Source organism: Panthera leo, chromosome C1 (assembly GCF_018350215.1).
Source record: "Panthera leo isolate Ple1 chromosome C1, P.leo_Ple1_pat1.1, whole genome shotgun sequence".
In the NCBI taxonomy this organism is placed as follows: domain Eukaryota; kingdom Metazoa; phylum Chordata; class Mammalia; order Carnivora; family Felidae; genus Panthera; species Panthera leo.
Window position 1 is genome coordinate 27,448,644 of NC_056686.1, and position 26,979 is coordinate 27,475,622.

At 35.1% G+C, this 26,979-nt stretch overlaps 1 protein-coding gene across 1 annotated transcript in view; it reads left to right on the forward strand.

Moving 5' to 3' along the window:
- Positions 1 to 26,979, forward strand: part of LOC122228785 (protein argonaute-3) — a 114,879-nt gene that overhangs the window by 24,489 nt on the left and 63,411 nt on the right. Inside the window, exons 3-5 of the mRNA XM_042954119.1 lie at positions 12,602 to 12,722; positions 16,957 to 17,165; positions 17,986 to 18,122. Coding sequence (XP_042810053.1) covers positions 12,602 to 12,722; positions 16,957 to 17,165; positions 17,986 to 18,122 — 467 coding nt within the window. The remainder of the gene's footprint in view (positions 1 to 12,601; positions 12,723 to 16,956; positions 17,166 to 17,985; positions 18,123 to 26,979) is intronic.

Sequence of the window (26,979 nt, forward strand, 5' to 3'; positions counted from 1 at the left end):
TCAAATATTTTTAGAAATACTGACCTAGAGTATAAATTCCTTAACTTGAGGTTTTATGCTAGTTTGTCCAACTGCTAAATATGTATTGGGATAAACCTCAAATAGATTGTTATGTACTTACTCAAAATCATTAAGTAGTGAAATATATACATGGGAAAAATTGTATAAAAAGCATGATTGTAACTGCAGGATCTGTTATTGTTAAATATGAAGTAAAGATTTGAAGGAATCTTGAGATGGTATTAGATTGTGGTTGAATTTTTTTGGTTCAGTTTTCTTTTATAAGTGAAACATTATCTTATACTCATTGTACTATTATCACTGTTACTCTTGTGTTGTAATTCGTGATATAGTGCCAAATATTTGTGCATGTTGCATATGGTTGTGGTGTAATACTGATGATTGAATTTTAGAAGAAAAAAAATAAATCTATATTGATTCCATTTTGGCTTTTAAATGGAAATCTCAGATCAGAGTCTTGGAAAGAACTCCCTTTCTGGTGTTATTAGGAATGTCATTGGCACAGTGTTGTAAATAAGTGATAAGCCAAGAGAGGGACATGCTTTTTTAAAATGATAACTTCATTTATACGAAATTCATGCACTATACAACTCACTCAAAGTGTGTAATTCAGTAGTTTTTAGTATGTTCAGAGAGTACAACTTTCTTGATAATTTCTTATTTCAAGTTTTTATTTAAATTCTAGTTAGTTAACATATACCACAATCAAGTTTTAGAACATTTTATCCTCCCAAAAAGAAACCCCATTACTCCTTAGTAGTCACTTACCATTGCCTCCCCACCCCTACCCCACAACCCCTGCCAACCACTAATCTACTTTCTGTCTCTACAGATTTGTTTTTTCTGGGTATTTCATATAAATGGAATCATATAATATGCGGCCTTTCGTGTGACTGACCTCTTTCACTTCACATGTTTTCAAGGTTCATCCATGTTGTAGCATGTATCACTACTTCATCCCTTATTATTACCAAATAATACTCCATTGTATGGATATTTTGTTTATTGATTGATTCATCAGTTGATGGACATGAATTGTTTGCGCGTATGAATAATGCTATGAACGTTTGTATACAAGATTTTGTGTGGACATGTGTTTTCATTTCTTTTGGGTGTATTGCTAAAAGTGGAATGATTTGGTAACTCTGTTTAGTCTTTTGAGGAACTGCCAGACTCTTTTCCAAACTGGCTGCATCATTTTACATTCCCACTAGCAGTGTATGATGATTAAAGCATCTCTGCATCCTTGCCACCATTTGTTATCTATCTTTTTAATATAACCATCCTAGGAGGTTTAAGTAGTGTCTCATTGTTATTTTGATTTGCATTTCCCTGATGGTTGATGATGTTGGGCATGTTTTCATGTACTTATTGGCCATTTGTATATGTTTGGAGAAATGTCTATTCAGGTTCTTTGCCCATTTTTAAGTTGGATGTTTTGTCTTTTTGTTACTGAGTTATAGGAATTTTTTACAAGTATAGTTAAAAGTGCCTTATTAGATATAATGATGTGCAAAAATGTTCTCCTTTTCTGCATGTTGCCTTTCACTTCCACTTTCTTGACGTTTTCCTTTGAAGCACATTTTTTATTTTGATGAAGAACATTTAATTTTTTCTTGGGCCAGTTGCCCTTTTGGTGTCATATCTGTAGAGGAGTATACTTCTGATTAAAATGATTTAGAGAACATACCCCAGAAAACACTGCTGGTGAAAATCAAACAATTGTAGTTTTGAGTATTTAGCTATCTTGGAGAAACCGTACCATTCAGTATATGTCAGTTAATAAGCATGTTTTATTTTCCTTGTTAATCGCTTGGAAGATAGGAAAGCTAACAAGTGGTGATTATTTCAAGTCTCAAGAATTCTTTTTTTGTAAGTTTATTTATTTATCTTGAGAGAGAGAGAGGGACAGAGAAGAGGGGTAGAAAGAGAGAGAGAATCCCAAGCAGGCTCTGCTCTGTAGTACTCAAACTCACCAACTGTGAATGAGATCATGACCTGAGCTGAAACTAGGAGTCAGCCACTTAACCTACTGAGCCACCCAGATGCCCCTGAAATCTCAAAAATTCTTTGAAGTAGCATCTAGATAAGTTACTCAGTAGTATTTAGTCACCTAGCTAATATTTCTACAATATATTTGAAGTCCAAAGATAGTTTTATAAGTAAATATATTTCTAAAGGGACTAGTAGGTAGGGTTTATTTCTAACATCTATTTGTGTAGATTTCAATTATAGTAACAGCTGTATAGTATTCCGTTATTGGTGTGGAATTTCCTTATTTTTAGTCTGCTACATTTTTTTTTTCCCTTAAATTGAGTTAAATCAATTTAAACCAATTATCTGAGGGGCACCTGGGTGGCGCAGTCTGACTTCAGCTCAGGTCATGATCTCATGGTTCGTGAGTTCGAGCCCTGCATCAGGCTCTGTGCTGACAGCTCAGAGCCTGGAGCCTGCCTCAGATTCTGTCTGTCTGTCTGTCTGTCTCTCTCTCTCTCTCTCTCTCTCAAAAATAAATAAACATTTAAAAAAATTTTTTTAAGTAAACCAGTTATCTGAATTTGCTATATAGTTGTACCAAGGTAGAATGCTGTTTAGTACAAGATTTAAAGAATATATGGACTCTGACTGGAATTACAATTCTAAATTCTGCAGTAACTTTTAAAACTTAAAGATCATTTTAAGATCATCCTGCTTTCATTAAGTGTTTCACTCACTGTGCCCCTTTTTTGTAAGATACAAAAAATGCAAGATACAAAAAGGTACAAGGCAAAATAAGATGATATCTGCTAGAGATTCCATCGTTTGTATGTAGTGAGAAATCCTGTGAGTTGTGCATTATGTGCTGTGATGAAAGAGTAATGATTCCTGCTTTTAGTTAGGGAGGAAGATGTGATACATGACATGGTATCTGAACTAAATAGTGGAGTAGGAGAAAGAATATATAGAGTGAACATAGCAAAAGCTTGACATATTTATGTAACAGAAATAGGCCAATATAAATACAGTAGCTCGAATCTAAAAATTTAGCCGGAGGGGAAGTTATGAAGGGTCTTAAATCCATGCATGCTGAGGCTTATGAATTCAGAAACCGTGAAGAGCCACTGGAGGCTTTGAGCAAATGAGAAACATCTATAGTTAAAAGCATAACTAATGGCAGTGTGACGAATGAATTAGAGAAGAGAATAACCAGAGTTCTGGAGAACATTGGGAAGGCTGTTGCAGTAGTCTAGATCAATAGTCTTCAAATCTTTGATTACTCATTCCCATTAGTTAATACATGTTTGACCATGGACTGAACAGTAAATAAATGTATATGCACACACATTTAAAGTTTTTAAATTTATAGAAATGTACTAGTATCCTAATGTATTACATAATTATAGAAAAATTCAAGGTGGGAAACAATATTTTGAAAAAACTATTTAAATTTTTTTTTTTTTAATGTTTATTTATTTTTGAGAGAGAGACAGAGCATGAACAGGGGAGGGTCAGAGAGAGAGGGAGACACAGAATCCAAAACGGGCTCCAGGCTCTGAGCTGTCAGCACAGAGCCCGACGCGGGGCTCGAACTCACGGACCGTGAGATCATGACCTGAGCCGACGTCGGATGCTTAACCGACTGAGCCACCCAGGCGCCCCTGAAATAAACTATTTAAAAATATGTTTACTGGGGCGCCTGGGTGGCGCAGTCGGTTGAGCGTCCGACTTCAGCCAGGTCACGATCTCGCGGTCCGTGAGTTCGAGCCCCGCGTCGGGCTCTGGGCTGATGGCTCGGAGCCTGGAGCCTGTTTCCGATTCTGTGTCTCCCTCTCTCTCTGCCCCTCCCCCATTCATGCTCTGTCTCTCTCTGTCCCAAAAATAAATAAAAAAGCGTTGAAAAAAAAAAAAAAATATGTTTACTAATTTGAAAATTTGAGATTAATACACCAAAAATCTGATTGAATATATGCCATACACTTGAACTGAAATAAGTTGCAACATGCTGAAGTGAATGAATGAGAATTCCAATGTTGATTCTTTAATTGAAGTGTAGTTGACATACAAAGTTATATTAGTTTTAGGTATATACAACATAGTGATTTGACAACTCTATACATTATGCTGTACTCATCACTGTACTCATAAAAGTGTAATTATCATCTGCTACCATACAACATTATTACAATATACTGTTAACTCTTATATGTTGCAGAAGTCCTATTATTCTCTTAGGGTTCCTGGTGTGCCATATGTTATATCCGATCATATGACATGGGATAAGTGACAATAATAGTGTCGATTCATATTCATGAATGTTTAGAAATCTTAATTTCTAATTATTAGATGAAAATTAAATGGTTTTTTTTTCACACATACTCCAGCATACCCCCTAGTACCTCTGATACCTACTTTTCTAGATTAGAGGTAGTGTTTTCTAAGACTTAACTGCCAGCAGTGGCAGTGGTGATGAAAGGGCAGTGGTGATGAAAGGGAGAGCTTAGATGTAACATTTGGAAGAAAAATGAGTAATTTCGGTGTAGAGGGAAAGGGAAAAGAGATTTAGGTGTGGAGGGAAAGACCTCATAGTTCCTAGCTTGTGCAATAATGATAGCCTTCACAGAAATACAGGTGGTGAAAGGACCAAGTTTTTTATTTCTGTTTTGGATATTTGGAGGTAGAATTGCATAAGAAACATGAAAATAGAGAAGTTCAATAGATAATTGGAAATAAGTGTCTAGAGTTCAAGAAATCAAGATAGAGATTGAGATTTGAGAAGTGTCAGCATATAGGTGATAGCTAAAAGCTAGAGGCGGGGAAGAAGCTAGGGAAAGTATGCAGAGTCAAGATTGAGAATGGGTTTCTGGGGATTCTGTTGTTTAACGTTTACCAGTGAAGACACTTAGATTGGAAAGATAAGAGAACCAGGACAAAGTATAAGCTTTTTCAGAGAAGCCAGGATTGTAATAGCTGAAAAGAGATCATGTCTTTTAAGAAGTCATTGGTGGCCTGAGGGAGAAGTGTTCTAGAATAGAGTTGTTAGTGTAAGCCAGCTTGAGTTAAAAAATGATTGCTCAATCTAAGGTAATCTATCAGTTATCTGTGAATTCTAGAAATTTACTCCACTGGTTTAGCTAGTGTGGTTACATAATACTATGAAAGAATTCACACCCATGTGAAATTATTAGGAAGATAGTTTATAGTAAAATGCTCTGGTGTACTACAAATTTTATATTATAAAATATTAAAAATTTGATCTAAAGTATAACCCCTTCTCTACTCTCTATTTTTAAACTTTATTGTGATGCAAAAGTGTTCATTTGGCTACCTTCTGTCTTACTTACTGAGAAGTTATGAAGATAAATTCAAGGTTGGAAGGATATAAGGAGAGACTGCCAGCTTGTTTTAGTTGTGTTTTATAAGTAAGCGTCTGGGTGATTTTATCTTCTTGTTATACCTTAGCAATCTTCCTTCTTTTTCTCTATACTATAGTGACAGATTAATTTATTGTAGCTGTGAATACTAAACTAATGTGAAGAGTCACTTTTGGGGGGAAAATATTATTTCATGGTTTCTCTTATAGACTAGAATAATATTTCCCATCCTACCTTTTGGGAGCAGAGAATAAGAGGTACCTAGAAAAGAGATGAAGGTGGGTCTCTATGAGCATATAGTAACAATTAACAAAAATAATTTCTTCTCTTTTTTACATTAAAATTTCCCTCTCCTACCATTTTTCTGCTGTATGAGTCAGGTGGTAAAGTGGAACTTACTGAAACCAATATTAAATTTTACTTTACAGTCTGTGCACCAGAGCATGATGGAATCAAAAGACTTGGTACCAGAATGTAGGAAGTGGTGGTTGAGGTAAGAGTGGGAAAGGTAGGCTGTAGCCCTTTGTAAGACCAATATACTCAGGTAGGTTCCATTTTTGTAGTGATCACCAGATATTCTTAAGGAGTTTTAAATTCTATCCTGAGGTTCTACAAAAATGTATCATATTATACTATACAAGAATTCTTTCCTTCTCAGACTAAGGTTATTAGTAAAAGGAAGCCACTAAAGATTGGTTAGAAGTTCTTCTCTCCCTTTTCTCAGATTTTCTTTCCCAAATTGCTTTCCTAAATATTGCTTTAGAAGTTAAACTATTTTGTGTGTCTTGGTTATTGTAGACTTACTACGATTTACTCTTTAAAAATTTTTTTTTCTTTATGTTTATTTATTTTTGAGAGAGAGCGAGCGAGCAAGTAGGGGAGGGGCAGAGAGAGAGGGAGACATAGAATCCGAAGCAGGCTCCAGGCTTTGAGCTGTTAGCACATAGCCTGACACGGAGCTCGAACTCAGAAACTGCGAGATCATGACCTGACACTTAACTGACTGAGCCACCCAGGTGCCCCTCCTTTTTTAAATTTTTAAAAATTTTAAATAAAATAATTATTTTTATACTACAATTTACTCTTAAATGTTGCTCTAAAATTTCTACATTTGAACAAAAGATCAAAGGAATTCTCCTCATTGTTATAATAAAAGACAACCTCACATTAAGACAAAAACAGCTCCACAACTATGATATAGAGAAAATTCAGTTCACAGTTTATGTTAATTACCAGAATTCATTCTTTGTATTAATGCATTGTGATGCATCTGTTTGTTGTTTGGAAGACTTCAGTATTTCAACATAGTTTTGAAGTATATTTATGAGATAATTATGCTTAAATTTTTAAATAAAAATAGAATATGTATTTGCTTTTTCCCTCCAAAAGTGCTTACACTGATATCCCATATGGTCCCTGCAGCAGCCTGTAGACTATTAGCCCATTTTTACCGATGAAGGAACTAAAGTCAGAGAGGCCAGGTAACTTTCATAACAACTTAGTGGCAAAGTGGGACTAAAAACTTATTTCTCCTCCAGTGCTTATGTTACCACGTGTTGCAAAGGTTTCTCATATTGGCAGTTTCCCAGTTCAGACTTTCTTCACAATACAGTGAGCAGCTTTGCTGCTATAGCTGAATAGATGACTAGATAAAGCACTATTTTAGAGTTTTTTCTTCAATTCCACAGCCTCTGTGATGAACATTCTTTTTTTTTTTTTTTTTCTTAAGGTTTATTATTTTTGGCAGAGAGAGAGAGAGAGCACCACGCAAGCAGGGGAGGGACAGAGAGAGAGACAGAGACAGAGGATCTGAAGTGGGCTCTGCGCTGACAGCAGAGAGCCCGATGCAGGGCTTGAATTAATGAACCAGGAGATCATGACCGGAGTTGAAGTCAGACGCTTAACTGAGCCACCCAGGTGCCCTGCCTGATGAACAGTCTAAAATACATTATCCTTTGCCATAGTATCTTTTGAGATAAGAAGTAAAATTTTGCAGTTCCTTGATTTGTCGTTTTGTTAGTTTGCATACTAAAGTTTAATTAAAACTCTAAAGTGGTGCTTGGATGGCTCAGTCAGTTAAGTGTCTGACTCTTGATTTTGGCTCAGGTCATGCATGATCTTATGGTTCGTGGGTTTGAGCCCTGTATCGGCCTCTGCGCTGACAGTGCAGAGCCTGCTTGAGATTCTCTCCATACGCCCCGTCTCAAAATAAATAAATAACCTTAAAAAAAAAACCAAAAACAACCTCTCAGTTATATCATGTTAGTGAGAGATGAAAGAGACATAATGATAAATGATGGTCCTTATAAAAGCTGATTCCCTTTGAAATATAGGTTTTAGTAATTATGAACTTAAAAGTTTAATGTCAGAATTGCCCAATGTATATGGAATTCTAACACCATTCTTCTAAGGCTTTGAGAGCTTAAATTCAAATCAGTGTTTAGTGTAATTATTCATGAAGAAGTTTTTATATCTGATGCCATGGGAAAATCTGCAGTGTTTCATTATTTGATATTCTCCTAATTAAATTTTACGGTTAGAGTAGATTACAGACATTCATTTCAGTCTTCTGGTTGGTGTGTTCTAGTTGGTATCTTCATTGACATAACTGGTCCTCGAACTGTTCTAGCAAAGATGAACCCAGGTACTTTATAAGATAGTGTAATCTACTTGTGAATAGTTCTGGTGGTTAGGAAATGTGGGAAATTTTGTTCCAAAGTCTAGCATCTTATATCTTTCCAACTGTTTGTCCTAGTTGTATCCTTTCAAACAAGATAGATTTTCTACTTAGTTTATCACATGACAGTCCATCAAAATAGCCAAAGGTTTCTATAATTTCCTTTGAGTCTTTCCTATTCTGGACTTGAGGTCCGTAGTTTGATTTATTTATACTCATGTTACATGAGGTTCTATCAGGATTACCTTCTTCTGGTTATATTTCATTTTTTTTAGGGTCTTAAATTTTTCCAAATTGAACAGAGTACTTCAGAATGTGAAGTGACCTATATAATATGTGATGGAATGGTTACTTGCTTTATAATGGGATACTTAAATATATGCAACCTAATTTCCTTAATTTTGAGGAAGCTCTATCCCACTATTAGCTCATTCTGGACATAGAGTCATCTAAAGTCCCTTTCCACAAAAGCAGCGAGTAAGTTCACATCCTCTAATCTGTTCTTATTGCATTTGAGCTTTTTAAACGTAAATGTTTAGATTTTACAATTGCCCCTGTTATGTTTCATCTTCATTGTGTTCATTGTTTTAGTTTTTTAGTGAATTTTAACATGCTAATTTGTTTTTAGCATACTAGTTGTGTCTCCCAAGTGTGTATAATTTGAGGGTTTCTTAACAGGTATTTTATTATTACTTACTATATGTAGGGCACTGGATACATTTCTTTTATTATGGTATTGATAGTTTTTTTTTGAAGGGGGTGCACTTTAGAAGTTTATTCTGGTTAAAAGTTTCCATGAATGTCCTAGTTAACTTAGAAAAAGAAAAGGAACTTGCCTTGCCCCATGTTACAGCATAATAAAACACTTCAGTAATTGTGAAAACATAATGATACTGGTTTAAGAACAAATAGACTACTGGGGCAATATAGAGAACTCAGAGCCAGATTCATTTATTTGTTGAGAACTTATTGAGATAATAAGTTCTTAATAATAAATAAAAAAAATTTTTTTAAGTTTATTTATTTTGAGGCAGAGAGAGAGTGCCAGTGCACAAGCAGCGGTGGGGAGGGGGGACAGAGAGACAGAATCCCAAGCAGGCTCTGCTTCATCAGTGCAGAGCCCAAGGCAGGGCTCAAACTCACAAACTGTGAGATCATGACCAGAGCCAAGATCAAGAGTCAGATGCTTAACTGACTACACCACCCAGACGCCACCCCCAAAATGGCATTTTTATTTGATTGTGTATGTATAGACATAAATAGATGGTATGGGACAACTGGCTTACTATATGGAGAAAAATAAGACTCCTTATATAACACTGTTTATAAAGAAAAACCTCAGATGGATTAATGACCAAGATAATGTAGATAAAACTATAACATTAATAAAACTATAACATTAATAAAACATAATGCATCTTTGTGCCTTAGTATTAGGAAAGTATTTAAAACATCAAAAGCATGAAACCATAAGGTGAAAAATGATTCATTTGTTGATACAACATTAAGGATTTCAGTTCATAGACATAGACATTGTCAACAGGCATACAGCATTTGGAAGAAGATATTTGCAATGACTAAACCTGTTAATGAATCAATATCTGGAATATCGAAGAAACTCCTTCAATTCAACAAGAAGGCTGGGGCCATAAATGAAAAATGAGCAAAGGAAACAAACAGGAAATTCATAAAAGAAGAAACACAAATGCATGAAGGGATGCTCAAATTCATTAGTAATAGGAGAAATCTCAATTAAAACCATTTAGTTTGGGGCCCCTTGGTGGCTCAGTTGGTTAAGCGTCGACCTCAGCTCAGGTCGTGATCTCACGGTTCATGAGTTCAAGCCCTGCATTGGATTCTCTGCTTCTGATACTCTCTATCCCTCACTCTGCCCCTTCCCCACCTGTGTAGTCTCACTCTCTCAAAAATAAACATAAAAAAAATAAATAAAACCTTTTAGTTTTACCTGCTAGTCTAGCAAAAATTAGAAAGCATAACTATATAACGCCAAATCTTGTCTGGGATATAGGGAAATGGGAACCTCCAGGAATGTAGGTTGTGGAGCCACTCTGGAGAGCAATTTGACAGTTCGTTTAGTTGATAAAATTCACTTGGACCTAACAATTTTGTTCCTGAGTGTATAACCAGAGATTAATTCTCACTTAAGCTATAAAGGGACATAGTAAGAGATATTGCATTGCTTAGATCATATTTGGTGGCTGCAGTTAAAGTCTGCATCATTGGGTGACAACATATGAAGTATTTTGCATCAATCAGAAACAATGAACTAAGTGTCCCACAGCAATATAAATACATTTTATTATTATTATTTTAATGTTTATTTTTGAGAGAGAGAAACAGAGAGAGCACAAGAGGGGCAGAAAGGAGAGGGAGACACAGAATCGGAAGCAGGCTCCAGGCTCTAAGCTATCAGCACAGAGCCTGACTTGGGGCTCAAACTCACAAACCGTGACATCATGACTTGAGCCGAAATCGGACACTTAACCAACTGAGCCACCCAGGCGCCCCAATATAAATACATTTTAAAAACCTAGTGCCAGAGAATAAAGAAGGGAATATATACAAATAGAAGGATGTTCAAACACATTAGGAGAAAATAATTTATGAAGGGGACAGGTGCTTAGGAAATGGAGGTGGAAGGAAAGAAGAGATGTCTTACATAGATGAATAATGCTATGAATTGAGGAGTATGATTTTTTTTTTAATGTTTATTTATTTTTGAGACAGAGAGAGACAGAGCATGAACGGTGGAGGATCAGAGAGAGAGGGAGACACAGAATCTGAAGCAGGCTCCAGGCTCTGAGCGGTCAGCACAGAGCCCGAAGCGGGGCTCGAGCTCACGGACCGTGAGATCATGAGCTGAGCCTAAGTCGGACGCTCAACCAACTGAGCCACCCAGGCGCCCCTGAGGAGTATGATTAACATAACCTTTCATACCTAGGAAATAAAAATGGAGTTTAGGGACTTGTTTGGCAGTGATATGTAAGTTGTGTTTGAGAAGAAAAAATAAAAGGCATAAAAACCAAGAGACTTAAAATAATCCAGGTACTGGGACATGAGGTTGTAATTTAGAATGGTGATAATTGGAAATGAACAGAACATCCTTAAGATGTTTTGTCACAGCTATTTTAATCTCCACCATTTTGATCCTGAGAGTGCTTAGATTGGGTTGCTAGGATTTGGTAAGCTTAAAATTATACCAGTTTATTGTTGAGTAAAAATTTGACAAAATAGTCAAAACATTCTTAAATATTAGATCTGTATAGTTTCACCTAAGATACTGGACTTGATGATGATGGCTGCAAAAGAAAATCTTAAATGGCAGAAAATCTTTGAAATTTGTTTTCTATATAAAAACTGATCAGTGAAACAATCGCTCTAGAAGAATTTGCTCTTCTAGAATTTGCTCTAGAAGAGGCTTGGTCTTGATTTAAATAGTTTCAGCAAATTTACTCTAGAAGAGTAAAATTTTTTTTACTCTAGAAGAGGCTTGGTCTTGATTTAAATGGTTTCAGCAAGATGAAATTGAAGAAGGGAAAAATGGAAATTTTGAGCATGTGGAAAATTGCTCTAGGTATCAGGTCAGCTTACTGTGTACCAGAAAACGCCTTTTTCTCTCCTTTCTCTCCTACCTACCCATACGCTAGAATTCAATATTTTTCTTTCCCATTTATTACATTTTTAAGTGTGTTGTAAGTTTTACCAGTAATATGTAAGTATATTCTCATCATAATACATTTAGATTATTTAAGCAAAATAAAACAATCATTCTTCACTTCTCTCTTCAGAGGTAACCACTGTTATCTATTTGGTACATATCCTTCTAGATATCTTTCTACTGCTTTTACAAATAATGTGTGCACAAAAATAAACGTTGATTTGTGGATATTTAGTATTATTCTCACTATAGTCCATTTTTTTTAAATGTAAAAGTCTTGAATATCTTTCCATGTAAGTATATATAGGATAAAAATGTTTGCTAGGTAAAAACAGGCTTCAGTATATTCTTACTGGCTAGATAATGTAAGGATGATTTGGGGAGTTGAAAGGATTGAGGGGAGTATATGTGTGTTCTCAAAAATCTCACAGTCTAGTAGAAGTGAAGCATATAATAATTATAATGCATTGGAGTAAATGTTCTAATAGATATATGTATTAAGGTGGTATTTGAGCACAGAGGGAAGAGCATCACTCTATTGATAGAGAAATGAATGTGTCAGGTAGTACTCAGAAATGGTAAAAGGGTTTTAGGATCATTTTCTAGGGATAATATTTTACAGGTCTACTGTGGCCCAGAACGATTTAAGTAATTCACTAGATTCATTTCTCTGTCTTTTGTGAAATTTGTATCACTTGCCAGAAATTATTCTTTCTGGTGTCCTAAGGTATGGTCCTGAAAGTAGTATCTTTATCATGTATGATTGTCTTTTAGAATTTTGGCAGCTTTAAATAGTTCAGGAATTACTTTAGTTAAATGCTTGTATTTCATCATGCAGAGGATTATGTGAATCTATTTTTTTCCTTTTTTTAGAGAGGTGGTTGACTCAATGGTTCAACATTTTAAAGTGACTATATTTGGGGATCGTAGACCAGTTTATGATGGAAAAAGAAGTCTTTACACAGCCAATCCACTTCCTGTGGCAACTACTGGGGTAAGATGCAGTTCTTTATTGGAAAGTTATACTTTGGTGATGTCTCCCTTTTAAATGCACTTACTACATTTTATTATAGTCCATAGATACATAAGAGTGTATCATTTATCTTTTTTAACTTTTTATTTTGAAATAATTTAAAACATATAGAAAAGTTGCAACAATCATTCAAAGAACTCATATAGACCCTTTACCCAGATTCACCAATGTTCCCTTTTTTCCCCCCAGATTATCTCCACAGGCACATTATTATTTTTTTAAGTTTACTTATTTATTTTGAGAGAAAGAGAGCATAAGTGAGTGGGAGGGGGCAAAGAGAGAATCCCAAGCAAGCCCAATGCAGGGCTCAAACCCACAAACTGTGAGATCATGCATGACCTGAGCTGAAACCAAGAGATGGATGCTCAATTGACTGAGCCCCCCAAGGGCCCCTCACCAGTGTTCTTTAACATTTGCCACATTTGTCTTATCATTGTCTTTTTTTTTTTACTCTCTTTATATCTATACTTATTTAGAGAGAGAGAGACACATACGTACTTTTTTTCCTGAACCATCTCAACAGTAGGTTGCATGTATCACACCCTTTAATATGTATTTCCTAAGAACAAGGATAAAAATTAAAGTACAGTTATCTACTTCACTGAATTTTTCATCTGTATGATACTTTGGTCTAATCAACAACCCATATTCTTCCAGTGATGACTTTTAGCATTTTTTTTTCCTCTGGTACAGAATTCAGTCCAGGTTTGTGATTGTATTTAGATACCATGTCTTTTTAGTCTTCATTATTCTAGAACAATTCCCCAGCATTTTTGTTTTCCTTTCATGAAATTAACATTGTGGAAGATTACAGGCAAGTTATTTTGTAGAGTGTCTCTCAGTCTATGTTTGTTTGGTGTTTCCTCTTGATTAGATTCTGATTTCGCATTTTTGGCAAGAATAATTACACAAATGTTCTTTCTTATCAGTGGATCATATCAGGATACATTTATATGTGTTTGTTCCATTAATGATGGTACTAAGTTGATCACTTGATTAAGTTGGTATCTGCCAGGTTTCTCCTGTCAAGTTTTTTTTTTTTTCTCTTTAACTCTTGTGGGGAGATTTTATTTTTAATTGTGGTAAAATACACATAACATAAAATTTACCAGCTGAGGGCTCCTGGGTGGCTTAGTTGGTTAAGTGACTTCATTCAGCTCAGGTCATGGTCTCATGGTTCATGAGTTCGAGGCCCACATTGGGCTTGCTGCTGTCAGTGAAGACCCTGCTTTGGATCCTTTGTCTCATCTCCCTCTCTCTCTGTTCTTCCCTTGCTCATTCATTCTCTCAAAAAAAAAAAGAAAAAGAAAAAAAGAAAATTTACCTTCTGAGCCATTTTTTAGGTCAGTTTAGTGGCATGAAGTACATTCTCAGCCATCACCACCATCTATCTCCATAACTCTTTTTATCTTGTAAAACTGAAATTCTGTACTCATGAAACACTACATCCCCATTCTTCCCTCCCCTCAGCCCCTAGCAACCACCATTCTACCTCTGTCTCTATGACTTTGACTACTCTCAGTGACTCATCTAAGTAGAATTTTATGGTATTTGTCTTTTTGTGACTGACTTATTGCACTTGGCATTATGTCCTCAAGATTCATCCATGTTGTCACGTATGTCAGAATTTCCTTTTCAAGGCTGAATAATATTCCATTGTATGTATATACCACATTTTGTTTATCCGTTCATCCATTGATGAGTACCTTTTGGCTATTGCAAACAATGCTGCTGTGAACACGGTTGTACAAATATCTGTTCCGGTTCCCGCTTTCAGTTCTTTTGTGTATAAGTGATAATTCTGGGGTGCCTGGGTGGCTCAGTCGGTAAGTGGTAATTCTATTTTTAATATTTTGAGAAATCACCTTACTGTTTACTACAGTGACTGCACCATTTTACATTCCCACTAACAGTGCATAAGGGTTCCAAATTCTCCACACCCTTGCCAACACTTGTTTTCTGTTTTGTTTTGTTTTTTTGATAGTAGCCATCTTAACGGTTATGAGATTATATCTCATTGTGGTTTTGATTTGCATTTCCCTAATGATTAGTGAGTTGAGAATCTTTTCATGAGCTCTTAGAAGCTCATTTGTATATCTTCATCATTTGCCCGTTTTTTAAATTGCGTTTGGTTTTTGTTGTTGAGTTTTAGGGATTCTGTATATATTCTTATCAGATACATGATTTGCAAATATTTTCTCACATTTTGTAGATTGCCTTTTCACTTTGTTGATTGTGTCTTCTGATGCACAGAAGTTTATAATTTTGATATGGGAAATACTTTAAGGATCTTGTTTCTCATTAGAGAAAGTATTTTTATTTTTTTGAGGGGTGGGGGAGCTGTGTGAGTGGAGGAGGGGCAGAGAGAAACGAAGAGAGAGAATCATTTGGGGGGCAGGGAAAGGACAGGGAAAGAAAATCTTAAACAAGCTCCATGCCCAGCACAGAGCCCAATGCAGGGCTCAGTCTCAAAACTACGAGATCATGATCTGAGCGGACAAGAATCGGATACTTAACCGAATGGTCACCCAGACACCTCTCTCATTAGATTTTTAAGTAATTGATGATTTTTGCTTGGAAGGATTATTACTATGTAGTAATGGTGATTTTCTAATTCTGTCATTCCTTCAACATTTATTAGTTGATATTCGACTATAAGGGAGAGAATTTTCTTCTCCCTAATATATTTACCCTTATTTATTTCACTGTCCCAGTTTTCCTAGATTTGGCCATTGGGAGCCACTTTAAGCTAGTTCCTGTATCCCTTTGACATGACACACTTTTTTTTGAGTACTTCCTTATTTTCTGGCACAAGATGTTCCAGGCTAATCTTATGTTTTCCCTGCTATACCCATGCAACTGGCCCTTTGTCAAAGGAACAGTGATTTCTTTTGGTTGGAGGATGCAACTTAGAAACTGAAATCTGGGTACTGAATGTATTCATTGCTGCTGGAGTGCAGGTATTTGTAAAATGGACAGATGGGACATAAAAATACACAAATAAAAGAGACAATATATCATAAATATTATATGTCATGTAATGGACTTAACACATATATCCTACAAATACTATTTACTGTGCAATATACAATATATATATTGGAAATCATGAGTTCAGAGTGATTCTTCCAAGTTTCAGTCTGTTTCCCCCAGGATTCTTTCTTTACTCCCCATGTTGCTTATTTGTATCTTCCTTCTTTTTTGAACCTCAAAACATCACCACTTTTACTGATTTGTTCAATCCTACCGTATACATATAAAATCATATCTGAATTACTACACCATACCACTACAGAAAACAAACTTCCTCATAAGAGTTTAAGATTTTATTTTGTATGCAGTTCTTTCCCACGTGTACAGCCCCCAATATGTTCTGTGTTCAAGAGTTCATTGTATTTTTTCCCCCTTCTTTCAGTGTGGTTATGTTATTCATTTGAAACATATTTGGTTCCATTTGATTTTGTTTATATTTAGTTTTAATTTTTTCACTTCATTCTTCTTGATTTTGTTTTTAATTTTTAACTTATAAAACTTTATTTAAAAAAAAACACACACAAAAATGGGTACCTGGGTGGCTTGGTCAGTTAAGCCTCTGACTTCAGCTTAGGTCATGATCTCGAGCTTTGTGAGCTCGAGCCCCTGTCGGGCTGTGTGCTGACAGCTCAGAGCCTGGAGCCTGCTTTGGATTCTGTGTCTCACTCTCTCTCTGCCCCTCTCCCACTCACAGTCTGTCTCTCTCTCTCAAAAATAAATGAACATTAAAATAAATAAATAAAAACACAAAAAAACCCTTTATTTAATATGCTTCCAGAAGTCAAAACTGTACTGAGAAATATACTCAGAATTGTTCATTCCTCCTTTATTTCTTCTGGTCTGTTCCTTCCCATCCTTTGAAAGTAATCAATTTCTTTGTTTCTGATTGATGCTTCTTACATTGCTTTTTGCTGAAATAAGATATATGAATATTTTCCCATTTTCTCCTTCTTTCTCACACAAAAGATGGCATACTATTTGTAATCTTCTCAACTTTGCTTTTGGTACTTAACAGCATAGCTTAGAAAGTATCTATTGATTTAGCATTGAGGTTGTTTTTTATATTTTCCCTGTTTTTTCTTAAATATTTTTATAACTTAAACCTAAAAATACTTGTACTTATCTTTTTCAATTTATCAATTGACTGTTTTCCCATCAACAGGTAGATTTAGATGTTACTTTACCTGGGGAAGGTGGAAAAGATCGACCTTTCAAGGTGTCGATTAAGTTTGTCTCTCGGGTGAGTTGGCACCTACTACATGAAGTACTGACAGGACGGACCTTGCCTGAGCCGCTGGAATTAGACAAGCCAATCAGTACTAATCCTGTCCATGCTGTTGATGTGGTGCTACGACATCTGCCCTCCATGAAGTGGGTGCTTCTGGCTTTTTTTCCTTTTTAGATTTTAAGTGTGTAGGCTTTTTTCCCCAAGAGTGAGTTGTGCAGGCTTCCTTTAATTAACCTTCACATGTTGTATATTTTGATTGCTTCATTTAGAGAATAGCATGCATACTAGTTCATTGACATGAGAAGTAAGTTACAGAAAAAACTCTGATTTTTGAAAGTAAATGCACATTGTTAACTTAGCTATTTTAATAGATACCTTTTAGAAAAATGTCTAACCCTTTGTCTTAGAAGCTGTAAATCTTGAATAACTGATATGTTTTCAGATATATTCCTATAGTTAAATCCCCTTGTTCTAAAGGTAATTTTGTTGTTTATACAATAATATCAATTTGTATTGAAATTGCTGTTCTCTTAATCATACTTCACACAAGTGTGTGTTTGTATTTGTGTGCCTGTATATATAGGATCAATGTATCCTTTTAAAGAAAAATATGTCTTGCAAACACATTTGTAGAAATAGCATTTTCTAAGATTGGAACTGGTTTTTCTTTTCATCTGTTTCTAAGAAAATATTTTAAATAAAATTTGTTCTTACCCAAACTAACAGTTTTAGGAATAGAGAATTTCAGTGAAGGATGCTGACAGTTTTGGGTTTTTTTTGTTTCTCTTAGAATGGCTGCTTTTTGCTTTTCACAAATTTGGGGAATATTTATTTTCATATATTCCTAATGATAAGCATCGTTATGATAAATTAAGTTTGTGTGCTCTAGACTTAACCTCTTCTGCAAATTTAAATACCTATATGGGAAGGAAAGGACTGAACATGACATTTTAATTTTTGTAGATACACGCCTGTGGGGCGTTCCTTTTTCTCAGCTCCCGAAGGATATGACCACCCTCTGGGAGGGGGCAGGGAAGTATGGTTTGGATTCCATCAATCTGTTCGGCCTGCCATGTGGAAAATGATGCTTAATATTGATGGTAAGGGAACTAAAACCATATTCTGTATTGGGTAGTTGATTCCTGTATTGCGCACATGCTCCTGTGTGTGTGTGTTTGTGTGTGTGTGTGTGCACGCAGTTTAGATATAATTATATGTACTGGTGTCTTGAAGTAATATTTGGACATATATTAAGACAAAGTGGAAAAACTTTTGTGTTACATTTTATTTAGAAAACCTTTCCACAGAAGTTGTCCTGGAATGCTACTAAGCGTGAAGTAAGCACATGAAAGCAAATATAGAAGCCTTGACATGATTATCTGAACAATCTCACTTTTGTCCATTTAATTCTTATTAATATTTCATTATGAAATACATGTTTTAAAGCAAGAGAAGTCTGTTGGTCATTTTGACCCCAGGTGTTATACCTACTGCTGATGCTTATAGTGGTACCAATTGCATTCTTATTTTTAGGTGTTTTCTATTAATGTTTTTGAGCATATTTAAAAGTAGGGAGAATAGTATGATAAACTACCGCCTATATGCAAACTGTCAAGAATTTTCTACCTTTACTCCTCAATTAAAGTATTTTTAAATCAGATCCCGGATAGCAAGTTTTTTTGTTTCTACTGCTTAAGTGTGTACCTCTAAAAACGTGGGTGTTTCCTTACATAGTCATAATGCCATTATCATACGTAAGAAAATTTTAAGTAATCATTTGTAGCCTCTAATATTCTCTCCATAATCAGATTTCCTTGATCTCAAACATGTCTTTTTATAGTTACAGTCCTAATTAGGATCCAAACAAGATCCATGTATCATGTTTGGCTGATCTGCCTTTTTAATGTAGTAGTCCCATTTCCTCCCTCTTGTTTTGTTTTTTCTTTTTATGCCATTGACTTGTTAGAGAAACTCACTTGTCCTGAAGAATATTAAAAAATCCACATTTGTCTTCTGTTCTTGTGGTGTCATTGCCTTGTTTCTCTGTCCCCTATATTTCCTGAAAGTGAAGTTGGCCCTAGAAGTTTGATTCAATTCTGGTTCAGAATACTTCTATGTGCTTCATGTTATATCATATTAAGAGGCGCACAGTATCTAGTGGTTCCAGTTTTAGTGATGCTAAGATTGACCAGTAGGTTCAGAGATCAGTAGGCCTCATCTCTCCATTGTAAATTTCCCAGTCAACTTTTCAATGACTAATATTTTATTTAATGATCATTGTTACCCAAATCATTTATTTCACTAGGGATTACCAACTGGTATTTTTTCTCATTCTTTTATTCCTTTTGAATTAGATGTAATTCTTATGTGAAAAATCACAATGTCCTATTGGTAATTTAGTAGTCATTGGTAGCTTTTTTGCTTTCTGGGACAGTAGGATATTTCAAGCTTATCTTATATTTCCTACCCTGTACCTGGAATCAGCCATTCCTTCAAGGATCCCTATGTCTCTTCAGATCACTATATAGTTTCTGCATTATTTTCAGCTGCATCTACCATTGTGGGGATATGTCATTGAGGAGGATATGTCACAGAAGTCCTCTTTCAGTGTATACTAGAGCTGTTTTTATTTGCCATTTCAGAACATCATTTCATGTATATGTAGATCTTTAGAATAGATTTCAGGACATAATGGGTCAAGGGCAAATGTGTTTGTAATTTTGGTCATTATTGCCGAATTGCCCTTTTTAGAGCTTCTAAATATTGTGCATTCGAGAATGAGACTACCTGTTTTGTTATGTCTTTGCCACTAGAGGTGTGAAACTCTAGATTCTATTAATTGCATTTGCAAGAAACAGTTTCCTTATCTACTTTTATTTTGCATTTGACCATCTTTTCATATGTGTAAGGGTCACCTTTTTTTTTATTAGCTATTTATATCTTTTGCCTTTTTTCTTTCTGTTGGATTTTTGGTTTTCTCATTTACTGAGAGCTTTCTAAATTAAGGAGATTAACTCCTTGTGTCACGAATTGTAGATATTATCCCTAATTATTTGTCTTTAACCTTTGGTACAGTCTTGTTTTTATTTTTTGCCATATAGAAATCTGTATTTGGTTGGGAGATGGTAAATACATACACACAAACACTTAAATGTATTAGTCATTTCTTTTATGACTTTTTAAATCCTATAGGGCTAGTCTCATTTTTCTCTTCAGGCTTTTCTAGGCTATCCTTACTTATTTTACCATGTAAACTTCAGGAACTTCTTACCTAGGTTCAATGGGTGTGGGAGGATGGGCTGTAATTTTTTTAAATGTTTTATTTTTATTTATTTTGAGAAAGAGAGCAAAAGCACAAGTGGGAGAGAGGGAGAGAGAGAATCTTAAGCAGGCTCCATGCTGTCGTGGAGCTGGAAGTGTGGGGTCCAATCCCATGAACTGTGAGATCATGACCTGAGCCAAAATCAAGAGTTGGTCTCTCAACCAAGCTACCCAAGCACCCCAAGATGGACTATAATTTTTATTGAAATCTCATTACATTTAGAAATTGTTAGGACAAATTGGCATCTTTAAGATACTGAGTCTTTTCTGTCCAAGAAAATGCTATACCTTTCTATTGGTACAACATTAGTTTTCTTTTCTTCAGGAATGTTTTAAAGTTTACCTTACATGAAAGTTGCACATATCTTCTTGTTATTCCTAGATATTCCACCACCACCCCCCTTTTTGCTATTAAATGGGTTTTATAGATTCTAACTGGTTATTGTTTACATACATGAAGGCTTTTGACTTTTGTGTACTTTATGTCTGCCTTATTCCATTTATGTTTATAGTAGTTATTCAGGTGGTATTCTTGGCATTTCTAGTTATAATCGTTTCATCTACAAATAGTGATAGGTTTAACTATTCCTTTGGATTTTTATACTTCTAATTTTTGTCTTATCAAATTATATTGACTGATTAAACAGTGTTAAGGAGTAGTGACTAGCAGGCATCCTCTTTACCTTAGGAATGCTTCCAATGTTTCTGCATTAAGTATGATACATATATATGTATGTGTATGTATATGAGCATCTGATGATTCATATTTTATTAAGAACTTTTTAAAAAAAATGTTTTATTCTTGTTTTGAGAGACAGAGACAGACCATAAATGGGGGAGGGGCAGAGAGAGAGAGGAAGACACAGAATCCAAAGCAGGCTCTAGGCTCCAAGCTGTCAGCACAGAGCCTGATGTGGGGCTCAAACTCACAAACCGTGAGATCATGACTTGAGCCGAAGTCAGACACTTAACCGACTGAGCCATCCAAGGGCTCCTTATTAAGTACTTTTAATCAATAATAGATATTGAATTTTGTCAGATTCCTTTTCAACGTCTATGGAGCTGATAAGATATTTGTCTTTTTAACAAACATTGAACCAAACTTGTGTTTCTGGATTCTTTTAATGTGATACTGTATTCTGCTTGCTAATATTTTGCCTTTTTAATCAAAATGCAAAAGTAAGTTTGACCTGATCTGTAATCTTTTTTGTGTGTGATCTTTTTCAAGTTTTGGTATTAATCTTATATCTTATAAAGAATTTACAAGTTTTCTGTTTTCTAAAATGTACAACAGTTTTTAAATAGTACTAAACTTGTTAACTCTTTCAAGGTTTGATAGAATTCTCTTGTGAAGTCTGGTGTTGTGGTATGTTTTGTTTTCTTGATGCATAATAGCTCTTTGAAAATTCTTCCATTTGTTTTGTGAAAACTAGTTTTTTTAGGCTCAGTTTGTGGTTCAGTTTTGGTAGATTTTATCTTACCAGAAAATTATTTTACCTGTATTTGATATTTTATAGAAAGTTTTACAAAGTCATTTCTTATTTTTTGAAATTGTGTCTACTTCTGTGGTTTCCTCCCCTTTCTTATTTTATATATCTGTGTTTTGTCCATTTTACTCTTGATTAGGATGGAGTAGTTTAAACAACTGATTTCAGTGCCTCCCCAGACCCCCAGCAAAAGAGCTTTTGAATGTTTTTGTTTTTTTTTTTAAACTCTCTGGCTTTCTGTTTTCTAACTCCTTAATTTCTGCTTTTAGGTTTATAAATGTTTTCCTCTACTTTTTTCAGTTACTTTAGTTGTTTTTCTAACTTTTTGAGCTATATTAGTAATTCATTTACTTTCATCTTTTCTTAATGATGAAAGTATTTAAAGTAATGAATTTTCTTCTGATCACTGTTTTAGCTACATTCCAAAGCCTCTAATATGTAGGATTTTTATTATTGTCTAGAAACACCACGAATTTCATTCATATTTTCATTATCCAAATATTACTTGAGATTTTTGAAATTTGCAGATTGAAGATCTTTTTATTTTCTGTTATCCATTATTTATTTTCCAATTTTCTGATTTTCTTGGGTTGTTAATCAGAAGATATGGAGTGTATTTCCCCTATTAGAATTTGTTGAGGTATGTTTTGTAGTCTGATACATAGTCAATTTTTGTGAACGTTTAATAGCTATTTGAAAATAGGTATATTTATTTATTATGATAGAGTTAAATGAATATCCATCTGTGCTTACCATTTTGATTAGGTTGTTTAGATCATTTCTTAGTCATTTTTGTTTAATTGTTCTCTAAGACTAGGGGAAATAACTTAAAATTTCTATTATTGTGTTTCTCTCCTCATATCTCCTGTGATTTCTGCTTTCTTAATGTTACTGCTACATTTTTAAGAGCACACACACACACACACACACACACCCCCCTGTTCATTGTGAATTGTACCTTTTACATGATAAAGTGAATTTTAAAAAAAAAAATTTTTTTTAATGTCTATTTATTTTTGAGACAGAGAGAGAGCATGAACGGGGGAGGGTCAGAGAGAGGGAGACACAGAATCTGAAACAGGCTCCAGGCTCTGAGCTGTCAGCACAGAGCCCGACGCGGGGCTTGAACTCACAGACCGCGAGATCATGACCTGAGCCGAAGTCGGACGTTTAACCGACTGAGCCACCCAGGCGCCCCAAAGTGAATTTTTTTTTTAACTTTGGGCCAAAAGTCTGCATTATCTAATGAAAGGATTATAATTTATGTGTGTGTGAACCTTATCCTATATGTTAACTTCTTTCCTGTCCTTTACCTTTTTTAATACTTTCTGAATCAGAGATGCATCTTGGTGATAGCATGGAATGGTTTTGCTTTATGGATCAGTCTAAAGCTTTTTTTTCTGTTAATAGATTAGTTGTCAGATAGATAGGAAGGACATACATGCTTGGTCTTAGTTATGTCAGATTATTTTATATTTTCTGATTATATATGTTTCTGAAACTTTAAGTGGTCTCTTTTCTGTGCTTTTTAAATGATAATTTTGATATTGAGAAGAGTTTTTTTTCCTGCTAGTGGTAAATCTTTATACCTTTACCTTCATGTAATACTCATGTTTCTTTCTTTTAACTTTTTTTTTTTTGTAGTATGGTTGACACGTTACCTTTCAAGTGTACAACATAATGATTCAACAAGTTTATTATGCTATGCTCATCACTCATCTTTCTCTTTTTAAAAAAAATTTTTTTTTTTTTTAATTTTATTTTAGAGAGGGAGAGAGTATGAGCGGGAGAGAATTTTAAGCAGGCTCCATGCTCAGGGCAGAGCCTGATATGGGACTCCATCCCACAACTCTGGGATCATGACCTGAGTCGAAATCAAGAGTCAGATGCTCAACCGACTGAGCCACCAGGCACCCTCATCTTTCTCTTTTTTAAAGCAGTGTCTTTTTTCCTTAATAAGTAATAATTCAGTTAGCTTTATTCTCTTCCTTTTTTTCTCCCTCTCTTTTACTGACTACTTTTAGCCAATATAGCAATATTTTATTATTCTTTATAATTTTGTTTAAACTTTTACTACTTGACTTTCAACAGTGACTCCTATTACTGTAAGGTACAGTGAGTTTATTCTTCCTTTTATTTTTCTACTGTCATTGGTTTATTTGTATGTACTATTATTCCTACATTCTTGGAGCATGTAACAGTTGCATTCCATTCTGTCACCTGTATATCCATTTGTTTTAACCTTAAATCTGCAATTAAATGTATTTGTGCTATCAGTCCTGCTGAAATTTTTCCTGTCATCTACTAGTTGCAGTGTGTCCTCAAGTTGTTTCTTCAAGAAGGGCTCATGAATAAGAGCTAAGTGTTTACATACTGAAAACCATTGCCTGTAGCATTATTCCTGAAGGATTGTCTAAAACAAAATTATTGACTTATACTTTCTGCAATATCTTCTAAGTATTTGTCTACTGTCTTCTGACATTGAATGTTCAGTAGAGAAGTATGATATCAGCTTGATTTTCTTTCCCCTTGGAGGGGCCTGCTTTTTTTGTCTGGCTGCTGAAACTTATCTGGTTGCTTTAACACTAATTTCACTACATTTTTTGTTGTTGTTGACCATTTGGGGTCAGTTTCCAAGGGATTCCCTTTGAAAATGGAAGTTTTGAGTCTTTTTTAATTTTTTAAATTTAATTTTTAAATTTATATTGAGAGACAGAGAACATGAGCAGGGGAGGAGCAGAGAGCAAGGGAGAGAGAGAATCCCAAGCAGACTCCATGCTCAGCACAGAGCCCAACTCAGGGTTCTATCTCACAACTGTGAGATGACCTTAGCCGAAATCAAGAGTTGGACACTTAGCCTACTGAGCCACCCGACACCTCAGTTTTTCTTTGTTTATATTTAAGTTAATTTCTTTTAAAAAGTAACTGTTCTCTTTGCTCCTTACTATACCTTTTGTGGTGTAATTTTTACCATGTGCTTATATTTTTCAACTTTTAAAAATCTTTTTCTTCCATTTCTTTCATGAATTTTTCAGTGCTTTTTACCTCTTCCTGTTGACTGGCTGTCTCTTCCCTGAGTTGTTAAATTTCTGCTCTGATATTTTACTTTTTTTTTTTTAAGTGTATTTATTTAAGTAATTTCTCCTTTCAGCATAGGGCTCAAAATCACGACCCAGGATCAAGAGTCCCGTGCTCTTCTGACTGAGCCAGCCAGCGGCCCCTCTGAGATTTTCTTAATAGCTGCATTAAGAATTTTTGAATTCATGTTATGAAGTAGTGTTACAGTTTTCATCTACTTTGTGATAATTTTTTGTTGAGTTTTATTTGTCAAGGATGTTGTACTGTCTTACATTTTTATGGTGTCTTTGTATGGATACTTACCACTTTTTTGTTATTCATATTTAATGAGATGAGCTTTTCCAAACCACCTGTTTGAAGAGACTAGTCAGGAAGAAGAATTGGAAGAGGACATTAGGAGTGAGGTGGTTGTCCAAGTTTCTCTGTTCAAGGCCTCTGTCCTCAGATGTTCTGATGGATTCTTTCTTCGAAATATAGGTACATCTCCTATGCCTCTTAGTAATTTACAAGTGTAAGAGGTGTGAGCTGTCAGCTACCAGGTCCTTATTAGTTTCTGCTCCCAAGGGATGCAGCTCCTGCCTTTTAAAGTGCCTGCTTGAAATGTTAACAGAGAATTTGTGAACGGTATACAGGAGTTCTTTGCGGTATTCTTTGGACATTTCTGTAAGTTTGAAATTACAGATAAAAAGTACATGCCTTGGTTTTAGAAGAGTTGTAGTATCTGAGATCTGTCACTTGTAGACTACCCTCCACTCATTCTCATGGCACTTTCTACACCTCCTTTTTCTACTTCCTTCTGAGATTCTGCCATTCAGCCTCAGTTCTAAACATTGCAGTTCCTACTTATGATAGAACCCTCTGTTTCTGGGAATTAAAATTTGCTGTTCCCCAACTAGGCTCTTTTCATACTTCATGTCTTCTCCCTTGCCTAGGTTCTACCAGTCCCAAGTACTTTAGGCCATATTTAGTTATAATTTGGCATTTCAGGTTTTTATTGTCTCCTAGGTTCACTGAATACAATGTTTTAAAAACATTCTCTTTGTTGTTCTATATTGGGTTCTAGGAGAAAAGGGGGAAAATTTGGAAGTAAATTGCTGTTTTCCTACTGGAACTTAAAGTCTAGCTTTGGATATTATTAAATTTCTAAATAATAAATTGGTCAAATAAATCACAAAGAAAATATTAAATATTTGAACTGCAGGATAATGAAAATACATATCAGAACTGGTATGATTAGCTAAAGCAATGCTTAGAGAGAATTTAAAACCTTAAATGCCTATTAGAAAAGAAGAAAAGCATCAGTACCTAAGTATTCATTTCAACAAGTTATAAAAATAAATAAAAATTAAATGCAAAGCAAATAGAAGGAAATAAGAGTTAAAAACAGGACTTAATGAAATACAAAACAAATTTATTTCTATTCTGTAGGTAGAGAGTTTTGAAAAGTTTTTAAGAAGGATAGTGACATGATCATATTTGTTTTCCAGAAAGAGACCTCTGGCAGCAGTGTGGAGAATAGATAGAGGAGAAAAAACTAATCTCAGGAGCCAGTTAGGAGGCTTTTTCAATCCCTAGTTCAGGTAAGAGATGGTGATGGTCTAATGTGGGGTGGAGAGAAAGGAACATATTACAAGGAATAAGTTGAAAAAATAGGTTTCAGAACCATGTCCAGGAAAAAACAACAAAAAAACAAAAAAAAAAATCTTTGGGTATAGTTACTGGTACATGGTACTGACTGGAAATGAATAGACCAGAAGGTTTACTAGGTTATTGAAGGAATTGTTTTTAGAAATAAACTACAGACCTGGTATATCTGTCAGGTTCAACCAGAGAAGCAGAACCGGTGGGAGATCTATGTAGAGAGAGAGATTCAGCTTACAAGTTGTAGGGGTTAGCAAGGCAAGTCTGAAATCCTTAGAATAGGCTGTCAGGAAAGGCAGACTGGGATTCTTGGGTATGGGCTAAAGCTGCTGTTCATAGGTGGAAGTTTTTCTCTCTCTTAGGGAAGCCTCAGCCCTGCTTTAAGGCCTTTCAGCTAACTGAATGGGAATCATCCAGATTATCCAGGAAG